Source organism: Elephantulus edwardii, unplaced genomic scaffold (assembly GCF_000299155.1).
Source record: "Elephantulus edwardii isolate Elephantulus edwardi_28Jun2011 unplaced genomic scaffold, EleEdw1.0 scaffold00031, whole genome shotgun sequence".
NCBI lineage: Eukaryota > Metazoa > Chordata > Mammalia > Macroscelidea > Macroscelididae > Elephantulus > Elephantulus edwardii.
Window position 1 is genome coordinate 4182654 of NW_006399781.1, and position 20678 is coordinate 4203331.

Sequence of the window (20678 nt, forward strand, 5' to 3'; positions counted from 1 at the left end):
ACACTTGAAAATCCTTTTTACTAGCCTATGGGAAATCAAAATAACATCAGAATATTCTAGTAACTGTGCATTTTTGTTCTTAATTACTCATCTTGCACTAAAAGTTCTTCATATTTTCTTGTTTTATTTTGTTTCGCTACTCTTGGGAGGGAGCACTTTATAAACATTTTCCATTTTCATAATCCTGTCAACGGCAAAATTTTGAACTATCAGAGGATGAAGCATCTTCAGTCTTATTTGGATGTTTACTAGTCAGTGATATGCTATCAGTACTGTAGATGTCTGTTAAGAGCCTAAAACAGTGTTTTCTTCTGACAACTATAGTAATTATTATTATTATTATTATTATGTTTAGGGGCAGTGATAACCCTGAGTTAAGATAGAGTGGCCGGTGATCTGTTTTGGATTGGTTTTTAAAAAAACAAAACAAAACAGAAAAACACAAAAATGCATATGTTCCCAAAAATCGAATGAGAAAATTGTTTCTGCGATCACCACCTCCTTTAATCTTATTTTCATAGCACATTATTATTCATAAGTGACAACCACAGTTAGTTTATTGCTTTGATAAGTACAGTAGGCTTAATTAAAATAAAGCTGTAAATAAACACAACCAATGATAACACAATTGTAAAGTACTTCCATAGCTTATTTATACGATAAAAGCAATTAACAAAGGACCTAGCTAACCCCTTTAACCTCTTAAATAGATTATTACAGAATTCTGGCACAAAACACATGTATTTAAGAATGTATAAAAGCTTTTATATGTATTTTCTTAAGACAGAAAAAAAATGTGCCTCTTGTTACTATTTAGGGTGTGAGATTAAAAACATTTGGTCTACAACAATCTGCCATTAATATTTATTTCCATGCACATATATCACTATCCTTTGGTTGTTTTCTTGAAACTTAATTATGCATAAGCTTTTTTTGTTTTTTAAGTTTTCAGAAGAATGCTATTAAGTACAGACCAGTGCATACACAATCATATAGTGAGTGTGCTTCTTCTGCCCTTCGTAGAGTCTGGATAATCATAATTCATTCATAACTTGAATCTCATAATTTGTACCTCTTCCTCCTCCAGCACCCCCCCTCCATAATCTCCCACTTATCTCCAGGTTGCATGTACATTTCTAAATTAAGCAAATTAAATCTGATTCTTTTTATTTTGTTCACAGTTTATATGATATGTTAACTTTTACTTTGTTTCGATTACATGTAATTAGTTTGATCTTTCTCACATCTCTTTCATTCCCCTCCCCCCCTTAATAATTTCTCAACATTTTGTCTTTAAGGAAAAGGCAAGTGTTGAGAAAGCTAATCTACCAGTAGGGGGCGCACCAGCCACATCCCTGAAACCAGCTGCTCGGAAAAGCGGGTGGCCGCCTTCTCCAGATCCTCTCAACCTTTCCCCTTCGCTAATCTCTAGGTCTGCATTTAGTTTAATATTACGCCTCGATTAAGCAGAAGACCAAGCTTTATTCCGAGGCACTATACATGTAGCAGCATTATACATGTAGGCATTCCGTTTAAAAGTGCAGTTCCACGCCTTCTTGAGTTTCCAAAAGCTTAAACTAACTTAAAGGAAAACTGATAACATGTAAGGAATTGATTGGAAACAATTTATCAATTAGAGTCTGCAGGATTCCTCCCTCTCCCTACCGTCTCTGGATTTCCAGTGGGCATACTGGGCCTGAATTAGGCAAGATGAGAAAGAAAACAAAACCAGAGAGGGGCAGGGATTGGAAGAAGTTTGAGGGGTCCAGTGAAGGGGGCTGGTGGTTGAGAAGACAGTAAGGACAAAACAATGCACTCTGTAGCAAAGATAATAAATGGAACATGGCCGGTGGGTGCTATTCAATACATTGTCTTAGGGTGAGTAAGGGTAGGTCAGGGGAGAAGAGGGCGGAGAGAATTACAGAAGAAAGAAAATAAGTAGCCTTGAGAGTTTAAGCTCTTTATAAAGAAATGGCATCAGGTGTTGTTGGCTTTGTTTGGTTGGTTGTGGGTTTGGTTGTTGTGTAGTGTGGGGGGTTTTTCCGAGCCCTCTCTCCCCCTTTTGTAGTTAAGTGCATTGTAGCCACAAAGATCCCAACAAGAGAGTGGAAGGAAACTTAGACGGGGCTTTGTTTGACTCCGTGTAGCGACAACAAGAGAAACAAAACTACCTATTTGTAACGGACGTGCTGCCATAGCTCTCGGCATTGAGCGCCTACCTATTGAAATCTTTACATCAGGACAATGGGAGAGCGGCTAAAATTACCCTCTTGGGTCCCGGGCGGGCGGGAGTCCCGAATCCCCACCCCCACCCCTTGCTCCAGCTCCCGCCTCGCCGGACACCCCCCTCCCTCCCTGCGGGCCCTGCCCGCCTCCTCCCTGCCGCCTGCACCTGTGCCTGTCAGGCCCTCCCCCTGACCCCCCGACTCAGGCCTGGAGCCCCTGGGAGCGCAGCTCCTGCTCCAGGCGAGGCAGCCACCGCGGTGGAGTCAGCGGGGCAAATGCCAAGGCTGGCTGTGCGCGAGTCTTGGGAACTCTGCGTGGGAGGGAGTGTGTGAGTGCATCCCCAATGCCACCTCTGTGCTGGGCCGTGGGATGCCAGGAAGTTGAAATCACTTTTCCCCCCATGGCCTGGACTTTTCGGAGTTGTTCTGTTTAACTCGTTCGGCCCCAGCCCCCTTCTCAACAGGCACCACAGAAATCCTTCTTGGAGGGAGCTCAGGGTGAAAGAGGGGGAGAGGGTCTGAGAGCGTGTGCGCCGCTTTGCATCCTTATAGGAGGGAAAGGCTGGGGGGAGGGGAAAAGATGTGGCTTCCAGGACGTGTTTGGGGCCGGGAGTGCTGCTGCATCAGGGTCCTGCCTGTCGTTAGCTGTAGAGTCTGCAGCATGGCCTGAGCAGGATTCACTTTAAGAGGAACTTATGTGGAAATAAGAAGGGTATTGAGGACAGTGCCTGGCTGTCTCCTAACTTCTCCTGGGACAGTGTGAGGGGGTGAGCGAGTGCTGGCCCGGGGCGGGGGGGGCGAGAAGGACGCGCAGGGAAGCACCAAGGGGCCAGAAGTGGGGTGGGGCGGGGGGAAGTGTTGCCGAGGAGGGAGAACAATGACACACCAACTCTTGCACTGCCTGCTTCCTGAAATTCGAGTTGGACTGTCGCCCTCTGCCCTGCCCCACCACCGCACCTCAGCGGCTTCCCGCACCCCTTCCTCATTTCAATCCTCCGCAGCAAAAAAGGAAACCAATATTAGATTTAAAAGGGGATGGGGAAGCCACGCCGTAGTCTTAGTACTGTTTACCCACTTCCTTCGAAAAGGCGTGTGGTGTGACCTGTTGCTGCGAGAGGGGATACAAAGGTTTCTCAGTGGCTGGCAGGCGGGCTGAGGGAGCCGCCCTGCCCCCTCCCCCGCCCTCCCCCGCCGGCCGGCGGCGCGGCAGGCCCCGCCCCCTTTCATGCAAAACCCGGCGGCGAGGCTGGGCTCGAGTGGAGGAGCCGCCGCGCGCTGATTGGTCGCCGGAAACCCATTTATTCCCTGACAGCCCCCATCACATGGATGGTTGTCTATTAACTTGTTCAAAAAAGTATCAGGAGTTGTCAAGGCAGAGAAGACAGTGTTTGCAAAAGGGGGAAAGTAGTTTGCTGCCTCTTTAAGACTAGGACTGAGAAAGAAGAGGAGAGAGAAAGAAAAGGGAGAGAAGTTTGAGGCCTGGGCTTAAGCCTTTCCAAAAAAATAATAACAATCATCGGCTGCGGCAGGATCGGCCAGAGGAGGAGGGAAGCGCTTTTTTTTTTTTTTCCCCTGATTCCAGTTTGCTTCTCTCTCTTTTCTTCCCCCAAATTATTCTTCGTCTGATTTTTCTCCGCGGAGCCCTGCGCTCCCGACACCCCCGCCCGCCTCCCCTCCGCTCCCCCCGCCCGCGGGCCCCCCAAAGTCCCGGCCGGGCCGAGGGTCGGCGGCCGCCGCGGGGCCGGGCCCGCGCACAGCGCCCGCATGTACAACATGATGGAGACGGAGCTTAAGCCGCCGGGCCCGCAGCAAAGTTCGGGGGGCGGCGGCGGCGGCAACTCCACGGCGGCGGCGGCGGGCGGCAACCAGAAGAACAGCCCGGACCGCGTCAAGCGGCCCATGAACGCCTTCATGGTGTGGTCCCGCGGGCAGCGGCGCAAGATGGCCCAGGAGAACCCCAAGATGCACAACTCGGAGATCAGCAAGCGCCTGGGAGCCGAGTGGAAACTTTTGTCGGAGACGGAGAAGCGGCCGTTCATCGACGAGGCCAAGCGGCTGCGAGCGCTGCACATGAAGGAGCACCCGGATTATAAATACCGGCCCCGGCGGAAAACCAAGACGCTCATGAAGAAGGATAAGTACACGCTGCCCGGCGGGCTGCTGGCGCCGGGCGGCAACAGCATGGCGAGCGGAGTCGGGGTGGGCGCCGGCCTGGGCGCGGGCGTGAACCAGCGCATGGACAGCTACGCGCACATGAACGGCTGGAGCAACGGCAGCTACAGCATGATGCAGGAGCAGCTGGGCTACCCGCAGCACCCAGGCCTCAACGCGCACGGTGCCGCGCAGATGCAGCCCATGCACCGCTACGACGTGAGCGCGCTGCAGTACAACTCCATGACCAGCTCGCAGACCTACATGAACGGCTCGCCCACCTACAGCATGTCCTACTCGCAGCAGGGCACCCCCGGCATGGCGCTGGGCTCCATGGGCTCGGTGGTCAAGTCCGAGGCCAGCTCCAGCCCCCCCGTGGTGACCTCTTCCTCCCATTCCAGGGCGCCCTGCCAGGCCGGGGACCTCCGGGACATGATCAGCATGTACCTGCCCGGCGCCGAGGTGCCGGAGCCCGCCGCCCCCAGCAGACTTCATATGTCCCAGCACTACCAGAGCGGCCCGGTGCCCGGCACGGCCATCAACGGCACACTGCCCCTGTCGCACATGTGAGGGCTGGCCTGCGGACTGCAAAGGGGGCAGACTTTTTCAGAGCAAAACCGAGGGAAATGGGAGGGGGTGCAAAAAAAAAAAAAAAAAAATGGCACGGAGAAAAAAATATCGATACGCTCAGCAACAACAAGTCCCATCACCCATGGCCAATGACAGCTGCAAAGGAGAACACGATTCCATCCACATTCACGCAAAAACCGCGATGCTGACGAGAAAACTTTTATGAGAGATCCTGGACTTCTTTTTCGGGGACTATTTTTGTACAGAGAAAACCGGGGTGGGTGGGAAGGGCGGGGGACTGGACCTTGTATAGATCTGGAGGAGAGGAAACTACGCAAAACTTTTTAAAAGTTCTAGTGGTACGGTAGGAGCTTTGCAGAAAGTTTGCAAAAAGTCTTTACCAATAATATTTAGAGCTAGTCTCCAAGCGACGGGAAAAATTGTTTTAATATTTGCAAGCAACTTTTGTACAGTATTTATCGAGATAAACATGGCAATCAAATGTCCATTGTTTATAAGCTGAGAATTTGCCAATATTTTTAAAGGAGAGAGAGGCTTCTTGCTGAGTTTTGACTCTGCAGCTGAAATTTAGGAAAGTTGCAAACATGAAAGGAAGAAATTTACTCAGATTTGGGCATTTTAATTTTAAATTGTACAAAAGGAAAAAGAATTAGATTAAGTACTGGCAAAACCATCTCCGTGGTCTTCTTTAAAAGGGCAAAAGTTCTAGATTGTACTAAATTTTTTAACTTACTGTTAAAAAGCAAAAATGGCCATGCAGGTTGACATCGTTGGTAATTTATAATAGCTTTTTGTTTCCCAACTTTCCATTTTGTTCAGATAAAAAAAAAGCAACATGAAATTACTGTGTTTGAAATATTTTCTTATGGTTTGTAATATTTCTGTAAATTTCTTGTGATATTTTAAGGTTTTCTCCCCTTTATTTTCCGTAGTTGTATTTTAAAGAGTCGGCTCTGTATTATTTGAATCAGTCTGCCGAGAATCCATGTATATATTTGAACTAATACCATCCTTATAACAGGTACATTTTCAAGTTAAGTTTTTACTCCATTATGCACAGTTTGAGATAAATAAATTTTTGAAATATGGACACTGAAATTATGCTTGAGTCTTTCATTTACTTGGATAACGCTGCGATTATGCCTAACTCCTCTGGGAATGAGAATACTGTGCTCAGCCAAGAACACAAAATACCAAAAGCCTTAGTATTTCCAGCACAGCAGCATGTGCTAATGTTAATTGCAACAAATAAATGGCTGGATGATTAATTGAATAAGTACTCTAGAAAAACTGAAATACTTAAATGTCGTTTCTAAAATAGAAGCTAGAGACATGTATTGTAAACCCACCCCCAGCTTTTCTCTGAGCAGCATGAATAAGCATGATGGGGACTTGTACTGAAACTGATTTATGCCACTTGTTGCCAGAAAGGAGAGTCAGTTCTGAAACTGTTCCTGTCGCTTAGCAGATGGGGTATGGAGCCAAATCAGAACCAGGCTGGCTGGTTTTGTTTTCTTTTTCTCCTCAGCACAATGGCCCTTTGGAAACCTGGGTGTAAGGGAAAATGATGCTTCTTGTATCGGAATAATTGCAAACTAGACATGCAAAGTGTTCATCCGCGGGGTGGGGGTTTGGATGACTCGGGTCCCGCTATTGTCTGAGAGGAAACAAGTGGTTTGCGTTCTTTGTTCTTTGACTTCATAAACTTTCTCCTCTGCGTTTTCCGGTCTAGGGGCCAGGGAAAGCGAAAGAGCGAACTTGCAAACTCCCCGACTTATCTCGGCTCTTTTTATGATTATTACCATTATTTATTTTTATTTCTTTTTCTCCTCTCCCCCGAATTTTGATTTCTTAAATTGGCAGCGCGGGTTCAAGACTGTAGCCCCAAATCGGATAATTTCTGCAGCTGATAACAAGCAAAAGAGAAGCCAGGCATCAGCCATATTAAAGAAGAACCCAGGCACCTCCGAGGTAGATGTTTTACTTTGTCGGGTCTGCTCACTTTTGGATATGGTTATGCTTTGATCTGTGAACACTGGTTAACCACCGTAGTCCTTTAGTGGGGGGATGGGACGGGGGTGGGGGAACAAGATGGGATTTGTTGTTTTCTTTTGCCCGAGGAAAGGTAAAGAAAGGGGATGGTTGTCCTCAGTGGGAGTGGAAAAGTTGGGGAGCCGCCACGGCCGATGCTCCGGCACGGTGGCGCAGCTGGGGGACCTGGAACACCGAGTCCGGGTCTTGACTTTGCAACTTTCCACTTCCCTCGCTCGCCTCCCACCCACGAAGAGTCAGAGATTCCTAAAAGGGAGGGGAGGGGGCGGCTTTTTGCAATTTCAACAGTTTGTTGTGTCAACTTGCTACAACTTTGGAGAAGTTAGAATCAGGCCCAAGCAGCCGACGCCGCCACTAAGTTAGTTTGCATCTTCCTGTCTCCAACTAAGTGTATCTTGGGCCACCTTGATGTTGCTAATGAGTTCTGGACTGAGCCCTTGGGCTTCTCGTTTGCCTGGAGCTCAGAGGAAAGGTTTAATGTCAACGCAAGAGGAAAGATTTCAGTATTTTTACTTTTGACTGTTTAAAATTTAGATATTATTTGTTTTTATTTAGTCCTCCCTCACACTTCCCCCTGCTCTCAGTTTTGAGGTAATATTATACTGGGAAGGGACAATTATTATTTGAGTTCCCAAATCTAAGCAAGGCATTCCCCCACTCCTTAATTAATGCAGAGACTCTGAAAGAATTTCCCCTGGCCTGGCCAGGCATTGTAATGCATATATGGATTATTCACGTGGTAATGAGCACATTCGACATTTCTTGCTCACACCTACGAATAAAAGAAACTTTGAATAAAGATCCAGATGATCTTGCTGGGGGTGGGGAGCATATTCCTTGAATTGGAGGCAATCGGCTATATATTGTCTATATTTCAAATATATATATTAGAAACGCACATATAGAGATTGAGAATCATTGCACTAGACTAGTCTACTTTTCTCTTTAAGAGTCTGTAAGAGTAGACTAAGTTAAAAACAACGTTTGATGTGGACATATTTTTCAAGAAAAAAGAAATAGTAATATCTAGCAAGGTTGAACTAGTTTGGAATGCTTGTCACTTGGCATTAAACATCCACTTTATCTTTTAAAAAAATCTCTCTCTTGGTATCTTCAAATCAACTACTTTTAAAAATAGAAGTCAATGTTTTGTGTGCGCAAATGTGATTTTTCTGTTTGATAAATTGTTTCCAAGGAAAATAACTATATATCCCATGGCAGCGTTCTTCTAATCAGGTTAAATGCTTCCCCACCATGTGTAGCTTTATGGTTTTACTAATATTGGACATACAATATTTTCATTATAATGTAATATTCAAGAAGGGCTGGGGGTAAGCCTGTAAACTTACTCAAAAATGGTTATCCTCTGGCACTAAAGCTAGTCCTTTCCTGGTCTGCTTCTTTCCTGAGATAATATTCTGCTCATTAAAACCACTCACTTTCCAGCCAAAGGAGTAAATATAAGTGCTTCATCAACCCTACAAACAGGATAGGAATGTGCAGAAGGATGCGATTATAATTTATTCCCTCTGCAGTGTTTTCTTTCCCCACATTTTCCTCCCCACTTTAAATAAAGAGTATTAAAATATTTTGCTGAGCTGTAAGGATAGATTATAGCAAGGTTTCTTGCCAATGCTGGGAAGCTGGTATTACAAACGGTCCCAGGGGGAAATGGCTCACATTAACCACTAAATGAATATTTGACAAGGGCTCATTCGGAGGTATTATTACTATAAACGTGTCCCTACTGGACTTTTCAAGGGTCAAAGAGCAACGCTTCAATTAATTATTTAGACTGCTAGTAGATTCGGTTGTAATAGCTGTACTTATTTCTAGAACCGAGACATTCTTATAGTAAGAAATCTCAGGAGAATCTTCGCTATCAGCAAGGCCTTGGATAAAAACACCAGCTCTGGCTCTCTAACACTGACTTTTGCATAAAAACCTTTTCCTGGACTGGAGGAAATGACAGTTTCTCTCTTTAATTTCTGTGATTCATTTTGGTTTAAAGGGGGAGAAATAATTTATCTTCATTTCCACATCGTGTCTGGAATGGTCTTTTGGGGCCTTTCAATTTAAGGAGAGAAGACAGACAAGCTATTTACTTCCAACCTTTGCCAGTTCTAAGTGGAGATGTCACTGGTTTTAGAAACTCGGGCAGTTTCTGAATTTAGACAGAATACATGATCCTGTTTTCCAGTAAAATTCAGGTTTTACAGTGGAAGGCTGACCACTCAGAGTTCTAGATATCTCAGTAAACTGGGGTGCAAACTAGTTTCTCCACCTATTGATCTTAACATTTTGAGGTTCATTTTGGGGTGGGGGTACGTATGTATTCCATTTCTGCCATGTCATAAGTTCTGTCCTGGCTCTCGGAAAAGTAGTAAGGTAATGATTCTGAGAGTAAGATACGCTGACAATAATATAAGTTGAATGAATAAGAGATAAGCTGTAAGGGAGGGGGTTGCGGGAAGCAGTAATTACGAACCCAATTCATTCAGCTTTTCAGAACTTTTGTTGTGGGAGCTCCATTGACGGGTTTGAGCTGCCAGTTTCTTACATTAGAAAGAACTGATCAGCGCCTCAGGGGGACTAGGAATGCCGCTTAACTGCATCGTGATGGGGTCTTCATTTAGAACCATTACAAGAAGAAAATTAAACAGTGCCTTTGTGTGAGCTAGGTTTACTTTGCAATTGCTAACAGTTTATAGCTAACTGCTCTGAGATTGAGGTTTGACTGAGGTTTGATCGCTTGCTAGTTGGCACTACTTATTTATCTGTTGTAATTAAAAGAACTTTTTATCCTTCCACTCCCCGTTCCTCCCCCTTCCTCTTCTTCCTAGAGATTTTTGCAAAGCAGTTCCTCATATTTGACATTTGTGGAGAAATTTCCCCGCGCCTTGCTCTTCAGCCGGGACTTTGAGATCACATTCCCCAACACCCTCCCCCCTTTTTGCTTAAAATATTTTGCATTTAATTCTGCATTATTTTGTGCTGCAGTTTTTGGCGTTCAGAGCAAAGGCTGCGTTTCAAGCCCACCACAACTGAGCCTGGGGATAGGAGTTGGTTTTTCCCCTTCTCTTCCTCCTCCTCCTCTTCCTCCCTCCTCCCTCCTAAATTGGAAGAGGGCTGGGTGGCTTTCTCCAGGGACTCCATCTACAAGGTGGATCCTCCTTTGAAGCCTGGAGGAGGAGGAAGGGAAAACTCTTGACCTTTACGGTGAAAATATGGGTAAAGTCCAAAGGTCCATTGCCTGTGGAGTTCTGCAGTGAGAAGCAGTGGAAGGAGCTTTCCAAACACGGAAATTGCCAAAACCGGAGAATTGGTTTGATGTCTCTCGGTCACTTTTCTAATATAAACTTTTCCTGGAACTTAACGCCTGACACCAGCACCTCACGTCCCCACTCTCCCTGTTTGAGGAGCTGCTAGTTTTACAATTCTTCTCCTTTAATATGTGCTGCTCCGTGGCATTTAGAGAACATGGAGCTGAATTTATCTAAGTCCTCTTAGAAGGGTGGTATGTTAAGAGAAGGATGAGATTTCTCACGACCAGAGGCTCTGGCGCTGAGAGCAGGGCCAGGTGGCATTTATTTCCTATTTTGGTGTATATGGTTGTAGTTTTCATTCTTTGAGCTTTGGGCTCGGTTTCTCAAAATGCAAATAGAACATCCTCTCATTTCAAGATAAGAAAAGGGGGGAAGACATTTACTGCTTCTAAGTATTTGGACTTGCCGGCCGTTTATTCTACATTGCAAGGAAGTGTCAGGTGATTTGAAAGCTCCAAGGAGTCACTCTTACCTTCATCTGTCCGCTTGTGCAAAATGAAGTGTACACTGTGGTATCTAAAGATTGCGGCCCTTTGAACCACGCATTACCTCCCTCCGCGAACTTGTGTGGGGCGCACTTGGCTGGGCTGTGAGCGGCAGCTCGGTGCGGCCTGGGCGCAGCCTGCTTCGGAGAGCTCCGCGCAAGATGGTTGCTTTTGGAGGCCCAGGGGGACCAGCGCGCTGAGGTCCTGACATCCCCATGTGTCCCCCGCCCCCCAGGCCAGTGCTACTTGCCTCTGATGGAGCTTGCCGCTGGATTTCTCTCCTTCCATATGTGATAAACTTACCCGAATCCCTCTCTCTTGAGAGCCAGGGACATTTGGGGCCCTTGGCGCTCTGGAGCCTTCTGTCTTCTTCACCCCAGGCCCACGTTGACCTCTTTACCTTAGAGATGGTTCTGGGCCTAAAGTGAGGGCCTTCACTCCCCAAGGGAGCTTGTCAGAGCTAAGTGCTATCTTCCTGTGCTTCTCCCCCAGGCCTTTACTTCTTAACAGGTTGTTTGACAAGGACCAGGGACTAGGCTGAGTCTGCATCCTCATTCCTGCTCTTACTCCTACCCAATTCTAGGGCTGCCATCCACGTGGCTGTGGGACAGCACAGGAGCGATCTAGAATTAGAGCAGCTAGGTATAGGAGGATGTCGGCCCTTCACTTTCCCACCTGTAATATGGGAATAGCATATGCTTGCCTCTCAAGGCACCTGGCACCAGTTAGGCTTCATTAATAGTCTTAGTTTACACTCTCCCGCAGAATTGGGTGATGGGGAAGGAAAACGAAGCTCATTTTAGATTCCAGAGATCAAGACGGAAATTCGGGTGCTTCCTAATCCTCCTGAACCTGGGCCTTGTTCAGACCACCCTTCTTCCTTTTTAGTGCTTTTCTCGGCTTGGGGTTAAGCCTAGCAAGTTATTTTTCAAACTTGCCCTTCCTAGACATTTTCTTTAAGGGAGGGATACCAGTATTCAGGGCAGGAGTCACTACCTCCCATGCTAGGCAGAAAAAAATAATTACTGTATTAAAAGGAGCGGGTGAATTCTTCCCGAGGGTTCTTATCACCAGAGGCCAGGCCAGAAGCGGGGCTGCGTCCCCACCCCCATCTGGTGACGTCAGAGCCTGCAGGGCCTCGGGCTGAAATGACTTCTGTGAGTGTTCCAGAAACGGCAAGCTCTACACTGGAGGAGTGAGGCCAGGAGAGGGTTCGTTCCTCTCAACACCACGACTCAGTCCCATTTCTGAGCCTCTTCGCCCCCCAGCGCAAAATGAAACACATGCATCAGCAGGGATACAGTCACGTAGGAAGCACACAGCACAAGCGCAGGCGGTGGCACCCTGCATCCATTCACACACACCATACATACACACAGAGTTCTTTGATTTAACAGCCAGTTTGTTATGAGTTTTGTTGTTGTGCTTTGGATTGTTTAGTTTAGTTTTGGTTTGGTTTTATTTTTTTAATGTTGGTTTAGTCTTGCAATACTCAAACCAACAAATTATACTACAAACCTTTCAAAAAGACCCTTTGGCCTTTTCTTTTCCTTGTGTTTGGCTTTGGGTAACTTTTAGCCCTGGTTTGAGAACCTTCATTTTCTGGCTGTGATGTTTCTTGTCCATGGTTAAGTCAGTGACTTCTGTTTTACCATTGCTGTGTCATTTCCATTTTCCCTCCCCGCCTCCAATAGTTTATATGGCTTTTAAAAAGCAGTCCATTTGAATCCAAGAAAATAGTGGAGCTAACTCCTCTAACTGGATTTAAATTGTTGATAAAGAGAAAGACATTTTGGTCTATAGAATCTGTGTAAGACAGATTTTTTTTTTTTTTCCTGAGGGGAAACACCTCAACATTTCTGGGAGATGGGACTTCCCAAGTTACTTTTTACAACTTTCAGATTGATTTTTTTTTTTTAAATAAAAATTATTGTCGGCCTTCTCCACATTTCCTTTCCAAAGTGGAAGGTCTGTCTTATCTTTGGGACGTAACTTTCTAATAAATCAATGGTTACTTTTTACCTTAAAAAAAGAAATTGCTGTCTCTCCGGTGAGAAGTATTCTAGAAACTAGGTTTTATGCTCTGATATTGGTCCAGGATCTAACAGAGTAATAATGATTTGGGTAGATGAGCCAATATTTCTCATATAGTCAGTTTAGGATCAGCTCACATCCAGGTCGATTTAACTATCACAGCAGCTCAATCAGTCCAAAACTCTCAGTGGTAAATCCGTCTTCTCCCTTTACCCAGGGTCATCTCCTCTTCTCATTTCTTTCCTTTCCAAAAAGCAAGTCTCCCTTGCAAGTGTTTGTCTATTCCAAGTTCTGTTAAACTAAATCAACATCATTCCATCAGCTTTCTAAACAGTCCTTACCAGTTCTGTGAAATGGTGCAAAAACATCTTGGAACCCAAGATGGCAAAATAAACCCAAGCATATGGGGGAAAGACTTCGTTGTTAGAATGTTGGTTTAAATATTTAGGTCTCACTTCAGCCTCCTTGCTGCTCCCCTCACTGCCCAGTTCTGGCTCCTGAGTACCCCACCTCTATTAACAAGCTGGTTCACCAGCATAAATTATGAATGCACTTCAAGTCAGCTTACTGATAAGACAAATCAGGGGCTTTTCTCTTATGTCCAATCCCACTTTCATTCCAGTCCCAACTTTCTTGCCCCATGCTGCATTGCCTTCCCACAAACTTGCAACCCACATGTAACCATGGAGGTATGCTGGTAACAGGAAAGGGGGGGGGGATAAAATCAAGAGGGTTGGGGTGTGGGTTTGTTTTTTTTTAACCCCAGGAAGCCTTAAAAAGTCGAGAATACAAAATATTTCATGGTTAGTTGTATGAGCTTCTAAATTAGCTGCATATAAAGATTTTTTTTAAGATTTTTTTTTTTTTTTTTGGCTGTCACTGGCTGGCAATACTCATTTTGTGTGTGTGTGTTGGTTTGAAAAGCAGGAAGAAATGTAATGAATTGAGTGCTGTCAGAGATGTCTTCTGTTTGAACAATCTGCGATGGGCTGAATGGCAGGGACTCCCCCATCCAGTGCAGGTGCAGTAGAGCTGGGGAAAGGGGGGAGGGGGGCTCCCTCTGTTCAGTCAAAAAGCACCATTCTCCACAATAGACCACACACTGACAGCCAGCGTGACATCAGCTCACACTTTCATACTTTTCCCCCCATCCATAGTTCTGAGTTCACAAAGTGGCCATACAGCAGCCTTGGTTAGGCTCCTTTAATGAACATTTTGTGGCTCCTATGAGCCACGTTGAAATCTAGGGAGCCCTGGGGGGAACAAATACATGTCGAATCAGGAGTGCTCAACCAAAATGGGTAGCTGTAGATGTTAAAAGTGCTCTGGGCTCTTTGCGCTCTTCCGATGCCAACACCCACAAACAACCCCGGAAGAGAACTGAGTTAAAAAGTTATGCCCCAACTACTTAGGGTTCCAACGATGTCTCCAACATCCAGGGCGGGAGAGCAAGCCGGGTTGGGGAGAAGGCACGAATTCCATGTATTTATTTAAATTTAAAAGGCGCTCTAGCATTTTATTATGCTGCGAGAGAGGGTTAATCCTGCAAATGAACGCACATTAATCTTGTGGAGTGGAGTCCTGCTCCCTCCTGTATCGGTTTTACTGGGTAGAGGGGTGTGCTGGAAGAGTAGGGGACGAGGGAACTGTTACTGTTTTACAACTCTCCACACAGATGCGACCACCCTTTGGTCGCCCCGCCTTGGCAAGGGCCAAGCCTCCCGAAAATTTCGTTTTACATTTGTTTAAAGCGAGGCCTGTGAGATCCCCTTGGTGCCTCCACTTTTAAACGGAATTATGTAAGGAGATGACGCTGCTGGAGAAACTGTCGTAGTAAATCCCTTCTTCCCCGCCGCCCCCACCCGCTCCACCACTTGTCTGGGGTGAGAAGCTTCCGCAGAAAGAGGGAGGGGCGAGGATGGAGCCTCACGGGCTGGCCTGTCCCCGGGCGCGGCAGGCAACATGCCTGCGCCCCTGACACGACTGCTGTCCCCTAGCCAGCCCGGGCCTTACTGAAGCATCACGCGCCGAGGAAAACTGCTTCCTGTTGGCTTATTTTTTAAAAAGCCTGCCTCTGTACGAGTTTCTCATCGAGGCAACAAAATTACCAACTCCCTAGTCCCTTGGAGCAAACCCTTTGCCTCATTCTCCTAAGCCTTGGTCACGGATGGGGGTGGGGCGGGAAAAGAGGTAGAAGGGCCTTGTCACCAGAGTGAGAGAGGGTGCCGGGGGTCTGCACCCCCGGGCGGGGCGAGGGGCTTGGATGCCCAGCCAGTTAGGTCCAAATGTTGAAAACCTCCAATAACGCGGACAGCCCGGCTCAGAGGGCCCTGGGCTCGGGCTGCAGCGTGGCGCCTGACGGCCTGCGGTAGGCATGCCCGTGGCGCCTACTAAAGTCTGAGCGAGGGCGAGAGGCCTCTGCAATCCGGAGACCCACCGCCTGCTTGGTAGCTGTGGCGTCTTCCGGCCGGTACACACCCACAATTAATCTTTCTTATTAAAGCCTCCATTCTGGACCCAAGGGGCGATTCAAACCTATTTAGATTTCCTTGGTTGGCTGCACAAATTTAAGTGGGCAAAGAGTTATAAACCTAATAACAGAGGGCGCGAGAGGAAGTGATTTGAGTAGAGAAGATGCTAGATTGACTAGGAGTGTGAGGATGCTGCGGGTCCTGGCTCTGGCCCTAGCTGCCCCCAGGCTGCGGGCACTGGCCTAGGATGCACGCCAGCCCCTGGGGAGGCCTCGACCCCCAGACATGCACCTCACACCCGACCTTCGCCCGCACACCAACACCCTTGGCCCCTTTGCTCCCAGGAACACTTGCATCGAGATACACTCTTCTAGATTCCTTTAAAAAATTCCCCAAAACGCCTCTCAGGAAGGCGGCATCCCCACAGCATCCTGGATCAGGGAAACAGAAAAGGTTTTGCACTGTTTGGGATTAATTGAGAATAATTAACACTGGAGACCGTTAATCACCACTTTGCAGCGCGCTCCCTCCTTGCGGGGCTGAGGCGTCTGCCTCTCTCGCTCTGGCTGCTGGCTCCCGTCAGTTCGCTTGTGAAAGTGAAGACGTCGCGGTAGCTGTCATCCAGTTCGGCTGTACTTTTTTAACCGCTCGCATATTGTTTGATTACTAATTCGAGTTAATATGATCTTTATGGCAACATAACAGTGGATAATTGGCCTTTTTTCTGAACAACAATGTAAATCACAATCGCTTTATTATTTAATAACGTCAAACGCTTCGTTGGATTGGCCCCGACCGAGAAGACCTTTTCTTCCTCGACAGTGTTGTGGGGAAAGAACAATGAAGATCTAATTGTGGAGATTTCCTAAGTTGGCTCCCGTAAATGAACAGCTTAGATATGGAAGTTCCAGCAGATGTGGGCAGGGTCCGCTCAAACAAACTCTCCCCCCCAGGCCCCAGAGCACACAGCCCCAGCCCTGCTGGAGGGGTTCCTGGTGGTGGTGGGTCCTCAGATCCTAGCAACCACCTAAATCTTCCAGTAGCAATTAGAACTTTCATGGGTCTTGCTCCTCAGCCCTTCCGAGCGCAGATTTAACAGGAAGGTATCGACTGCGCACACCAAATAGGGGTGCGTCTTTTAAACAGCCACAACTGGCCTGGAGTTTTTGCTGGCCTGATTTTGTTTTGTTTAGATTTTAAAAACAAAACAAAACGGATATACTATCGCAGTGCCTTTCAATATACTTGTTTCAGGTAGACTTTTGCAAAGGACAGGAGTCTTTATTTTGCACACGTTTGGACGAACAGACGAAATTCAGGGGAGCCACACACACACAGAGCTTCAAATGCAGGCAACAACTCTCAAAAGGAGTGGGTGCCTGTTACTCAAATGAAATATTAAATCACATTTGCCCCCAAAGCTCCAATTCTAACGGTTCGCTGTGCCGGCTTCTCCCTTCCCAGGAAAACCCTCTGTCTCTGGGGTCTTTAAATTTCAGAGTCTTTTGCAAATGAGGAAGCCCCCATCGTTTGGAATTCGGGTCAAGGAGAGAGACTGCGAGGATACAGCAGTTTTTGTTTTTACTAGCGCCCGCCTCTCCATTTTATTCAACTTCTCCAGCCTGTCGGAAAGCAGAACAATTCCCTCCCCCCCCCCCCACCCCCTCCGCCCCACTCTAAGATAAACAGGAGGTGAGAAACGCTTCAGCCGCACACGCGCCCTCGGGGCCCCTGTCCCCTCACCAGCTCAGCAGCCCTGCAGCTGCCCCAGGCCCACACCTGGGCGGAGGCCAGCCCCTTCCCTTTTGCCACCCGCATTTTAAAACCAGTTCACTGACCCTCTTGGTTCACATTTTCGACCCACCATCCACTGCAATTCTCAATTTCTTCCTGGTCGCTTTCCCCCACCCCCACCCCCATCCCGAGAACCTAAAAGACATGACAAGGTGGAAAAAGTGGAGGGATTGAGGAAAGGGAGTAGATTTTCAAAATCCCATTCAGCACCCCCACTCCTCGTGAGATACACTAGAAGTAGTATCTTGCCACAAGGGGTGCCTTTGGGAAAGTTTCCCTAACTGGAGTTGGGCACAGTGTTATTCTTCTCCAGAGGCCCTGTGGCCTCCTCAACCCCACAGGACAATGCGCGCTTTGAGGCTCAGTGGCCTCCAGGCAGCGGGAGACGTGGGGACTGGTTGGCCTTCCCTCCGGAGGCCCACAGCTAGGGGAACGTGGGGCCCGGGTGAGGAGGAGGGCCACGCGTTCTCCCAGCAGCAGTCTTGAGGACATAAGGAAGGTTCCTTAAGGAAGGAGGGTTGTGAGAGATTGTGGTTTTTCTCTCCTGTACCTGAGCTCCAACATTGGGAGTTGGCACAAAATTGTGCACCCTGGCTTTCCGCGCCCCCCCCCCCCTCTTTTCACCCTAAGCCTCATAGAAAGTTGATAATCTTGTCTTTGGTTACTAATGTTCAACCTGAAGCTTTTATGCTCAAACAGACCCACCTTCCAGCCCAAGGACCCCATCCCCTTCTCAGCCTGTTTCCTATCCCCAACTACCTCTTTTGGTGTAACACTTTAGAAACTGCCACCCCCACCGCTGTCCAAACACTCCAAGACATTACTAATTTGAGGATCCCTCCAAAAGAGAACGCCCTCCAGCCGCACCCAGGGGGTGTCTCTGGAGAGGCCCTCTGAGACAAGAAGAGGTCTTCAGATGGTTACCACATTGGTGGAAGCGTTTGTCTGATGTTTTAGACGCCTACCAAACGGGGCATCAGGGCCACGTGCTGTGCCCTCGAAACGCCGCCGGCGGTCCTGCTTGCAGAGCCATGGAAGCCGGGCCTGCTGCGCAGGGGGCGCTGAAGCCACCGGCCGGCGTCAGGAGCCCGCGCTGCGCGCCAGGTCTGTCCACAGCGCTGAGTGAAAGCGAATTATCTGGGGCGCATTTGATCTGGGGCTGCGTTGTCAGCTTCTGCTCTATTTGTTTGTTTGTAATCTCATATTTAGCAAGCCGGGACGGTGGCAGCAAGGGAGACAGGAAGAGCTGGAGGAGGGGGCTTCGCGGTAACCACACCCCTTCCTAATGAGTTAATTTCCATATTTGCGACTCCGGTTTCTACACCCCCCCTTTTCCTTTTTCCGCGTGTTACGGTGCGGTTGCGTCTTGCGCAGGGCGGACGCCTCCACTGTGGATTGAAATGAAAAAGCTCGTGGTGGGCGCAGAAAATTGGTCTATTGATACATGTGTTGATCTTGGCATCTCTGGCAGCCGGTTAACTTTCCCCCCCACCTTGGGTCGCACATGGATTGCCAGGGTTTGCAGACACGGTGGCACACAGCGGACACGAACCAACCTTTCCCCCCACGCCCCTCTGGCTCTCAGACCCCCCGCGTCTTTCTCCTTTTGGCCACTTGTTTCCCCCTCGTTTCTTTAAGGTGAGCGCAGGATGGAAAAGGGGGCAAAATAACCTCAGACGAAGGAACCAAAAGTGAAAGTTTCAAACTCGGTCCCCGGCTGTGGTCCAGACGGAATTCCGCACTCAGTGAGCGCGCGGAGGCCCCAAGCGTGTGAACCTGGGGCCCGGAGGGAGGGCGAGCGACCCGTGACTTTGCGCCTCCTGTGGATCCGGCTGAAAGTTGGGGCCGAGACAGTGGAGAAGTTTCCGAACAGCCCTCGGTAGTGAGTTCACCGCACGTTCCAGGCGCTTCCAACCTGTTTCCTTGAACGTTTTCGTGGTGACTCTGGTCAGGAAATGGGAACGAGAAGCCATTGACCCTCCACCACCCCTGGAACTTTGGGGGCGCTCGCACCAGGGAGTGGGCTCTGCTCTTCTGGGCTCTGGAATAGCTCGCTTGTCAGTTGCGAGCTGTAGAGATATCAAAGTGAACTGTCCCAAGTAACTCTTGTCTAGAAGCTGGAAGAAGCTTAGGCAGCTCGCTTTAATGAAGATTTGTAGCTCCGCGAGGGGCACGGATAGCAAACACCCGGCAGGTGTGTGGCGTAACACCGCCATTCCCGCCTGAATGTAGATTACTCTGGCGAGCGTTTGATCGGCCCTTTGAAACCCTTTACAATTGCCTGTGACGAACGGCCAGGCTCAGTTTTTCTCTGAGTAATGCCTTGAGGGTAAGTCCTCGGGGCTTTTAAAGAGCTCTCCTATTTTTTTATTTTTTTTTTTAAGAAGAAAAAGGAAAACGTTCGATTTTAGTTTAAACCTCGTCAACTTTTAGTGGCTAAGAGGCTTCACTCGAATCTGCAATACTTAATGACCGCTACCTTTGCTATCTTTCCACATCTGTGTGTGTGTGTGTGTTTGTGTGTGTGTGTGTGTGTGTGCATCAGGTTAATTAAAAAGAGCAAAGTCGCCTTCTTTAGTTCCAAACCTCTTGCCTGTTTATAGACGTTTGCGTGGGTGATTGTTATACATGTGCGTAATTTTTATTAATGTCATTGTTAATCTTGTCTTAATGCCTTCTCTGTACTCTCTGAATTACATCTGTTCGCTCAAGTGGGAGTTTAACTTAAACATGAAAACTTTCCAAAGGGAAACTTCTGAGTTTAACCCTTCCCTTCACGCCATCCCCATCCCCTAAAGCCCAAAAAGCCAATGCTGCTCAGCCTTTTACTATTTATTTAGAGTATTTACATATGGCAGGGAAAATGGACTTTTGTCTGAAACTTGCAGCAAGCGGCACTTTGATTCCATAAAATAAATGTCAACAATCACAAGAGCTTATCAAACCCGGGTAGGAGGTGGGAGGGTGAGAGGCCCATTCCTACCACTTCAGACTACAAAGGGTTACACATAAATAAGTGTCACATTTGCCTATTGCAAAAGTTTTCTCCGTGCTTTCTAAGTCTCAACAGGGGAGGGGAAAGCTGCCGTTTATTATCCAGCTCTGCGGAGCAGCAGACCCCAGTAGCAGGGGCTCGTCCCTTTGGCCTGCAGAAGAGGGGTAGCCTTTCAACAGCAGCCCCCTTTGTTCTCTCGATCTCTTTCCCAATTTCAAGCTTCACTTGCACATCCCAAGTTTGTGTGTTAATGACGCTATTACCATCTGGCTCGCCCTACTTTCCAAAAGATATAAATCTCCCAGCTCCATTGCCTGCATTATCATTTAAGTGCCACCATAGCCAGAAGAAAAAGATGCTTTCAAGACTCCAGATTCTCTTGCACTGACTACCCCTGGCATGGCTCTTCCACTATATTTATAGACTATACACTGGGGGCAGGAATGGTGCTGAGAGACCTGGTTTCCCAAGAGCTGTCCCCGCAAGCCAAGGAAGATGTGTTCCTGGATGGGAGGGTGACTGCAATTGAATTCTGTGTGTGTGTGTGTGTGTGT

General features: G+C 47.6%; 1 protein-coding gene across 1 annotated transcript; it reads left to right on the top strand.

Annotated features, from left to right (window-relative positions):
* Nucleotides 1-3555: 3555 nt before the first annotated feature.
* On the top strand, nt 3556-5066 carry LOC102849030 (transcription factor SOX-2-like). The gene has a single exon (XM_006884049.1). It carries the CDS (start codon nt 3990-3992, stop codon nt 4944-4946), a length of 957 nt encoding a protein of 318 aa, XP_006884111.1. The 5' UTR covers nt 3556-3989; the 3' UTR covers nt 4947-5066.
* The last annotated feature ends 15612 nt before the right edge of the window (nt 5067-20678 follow it).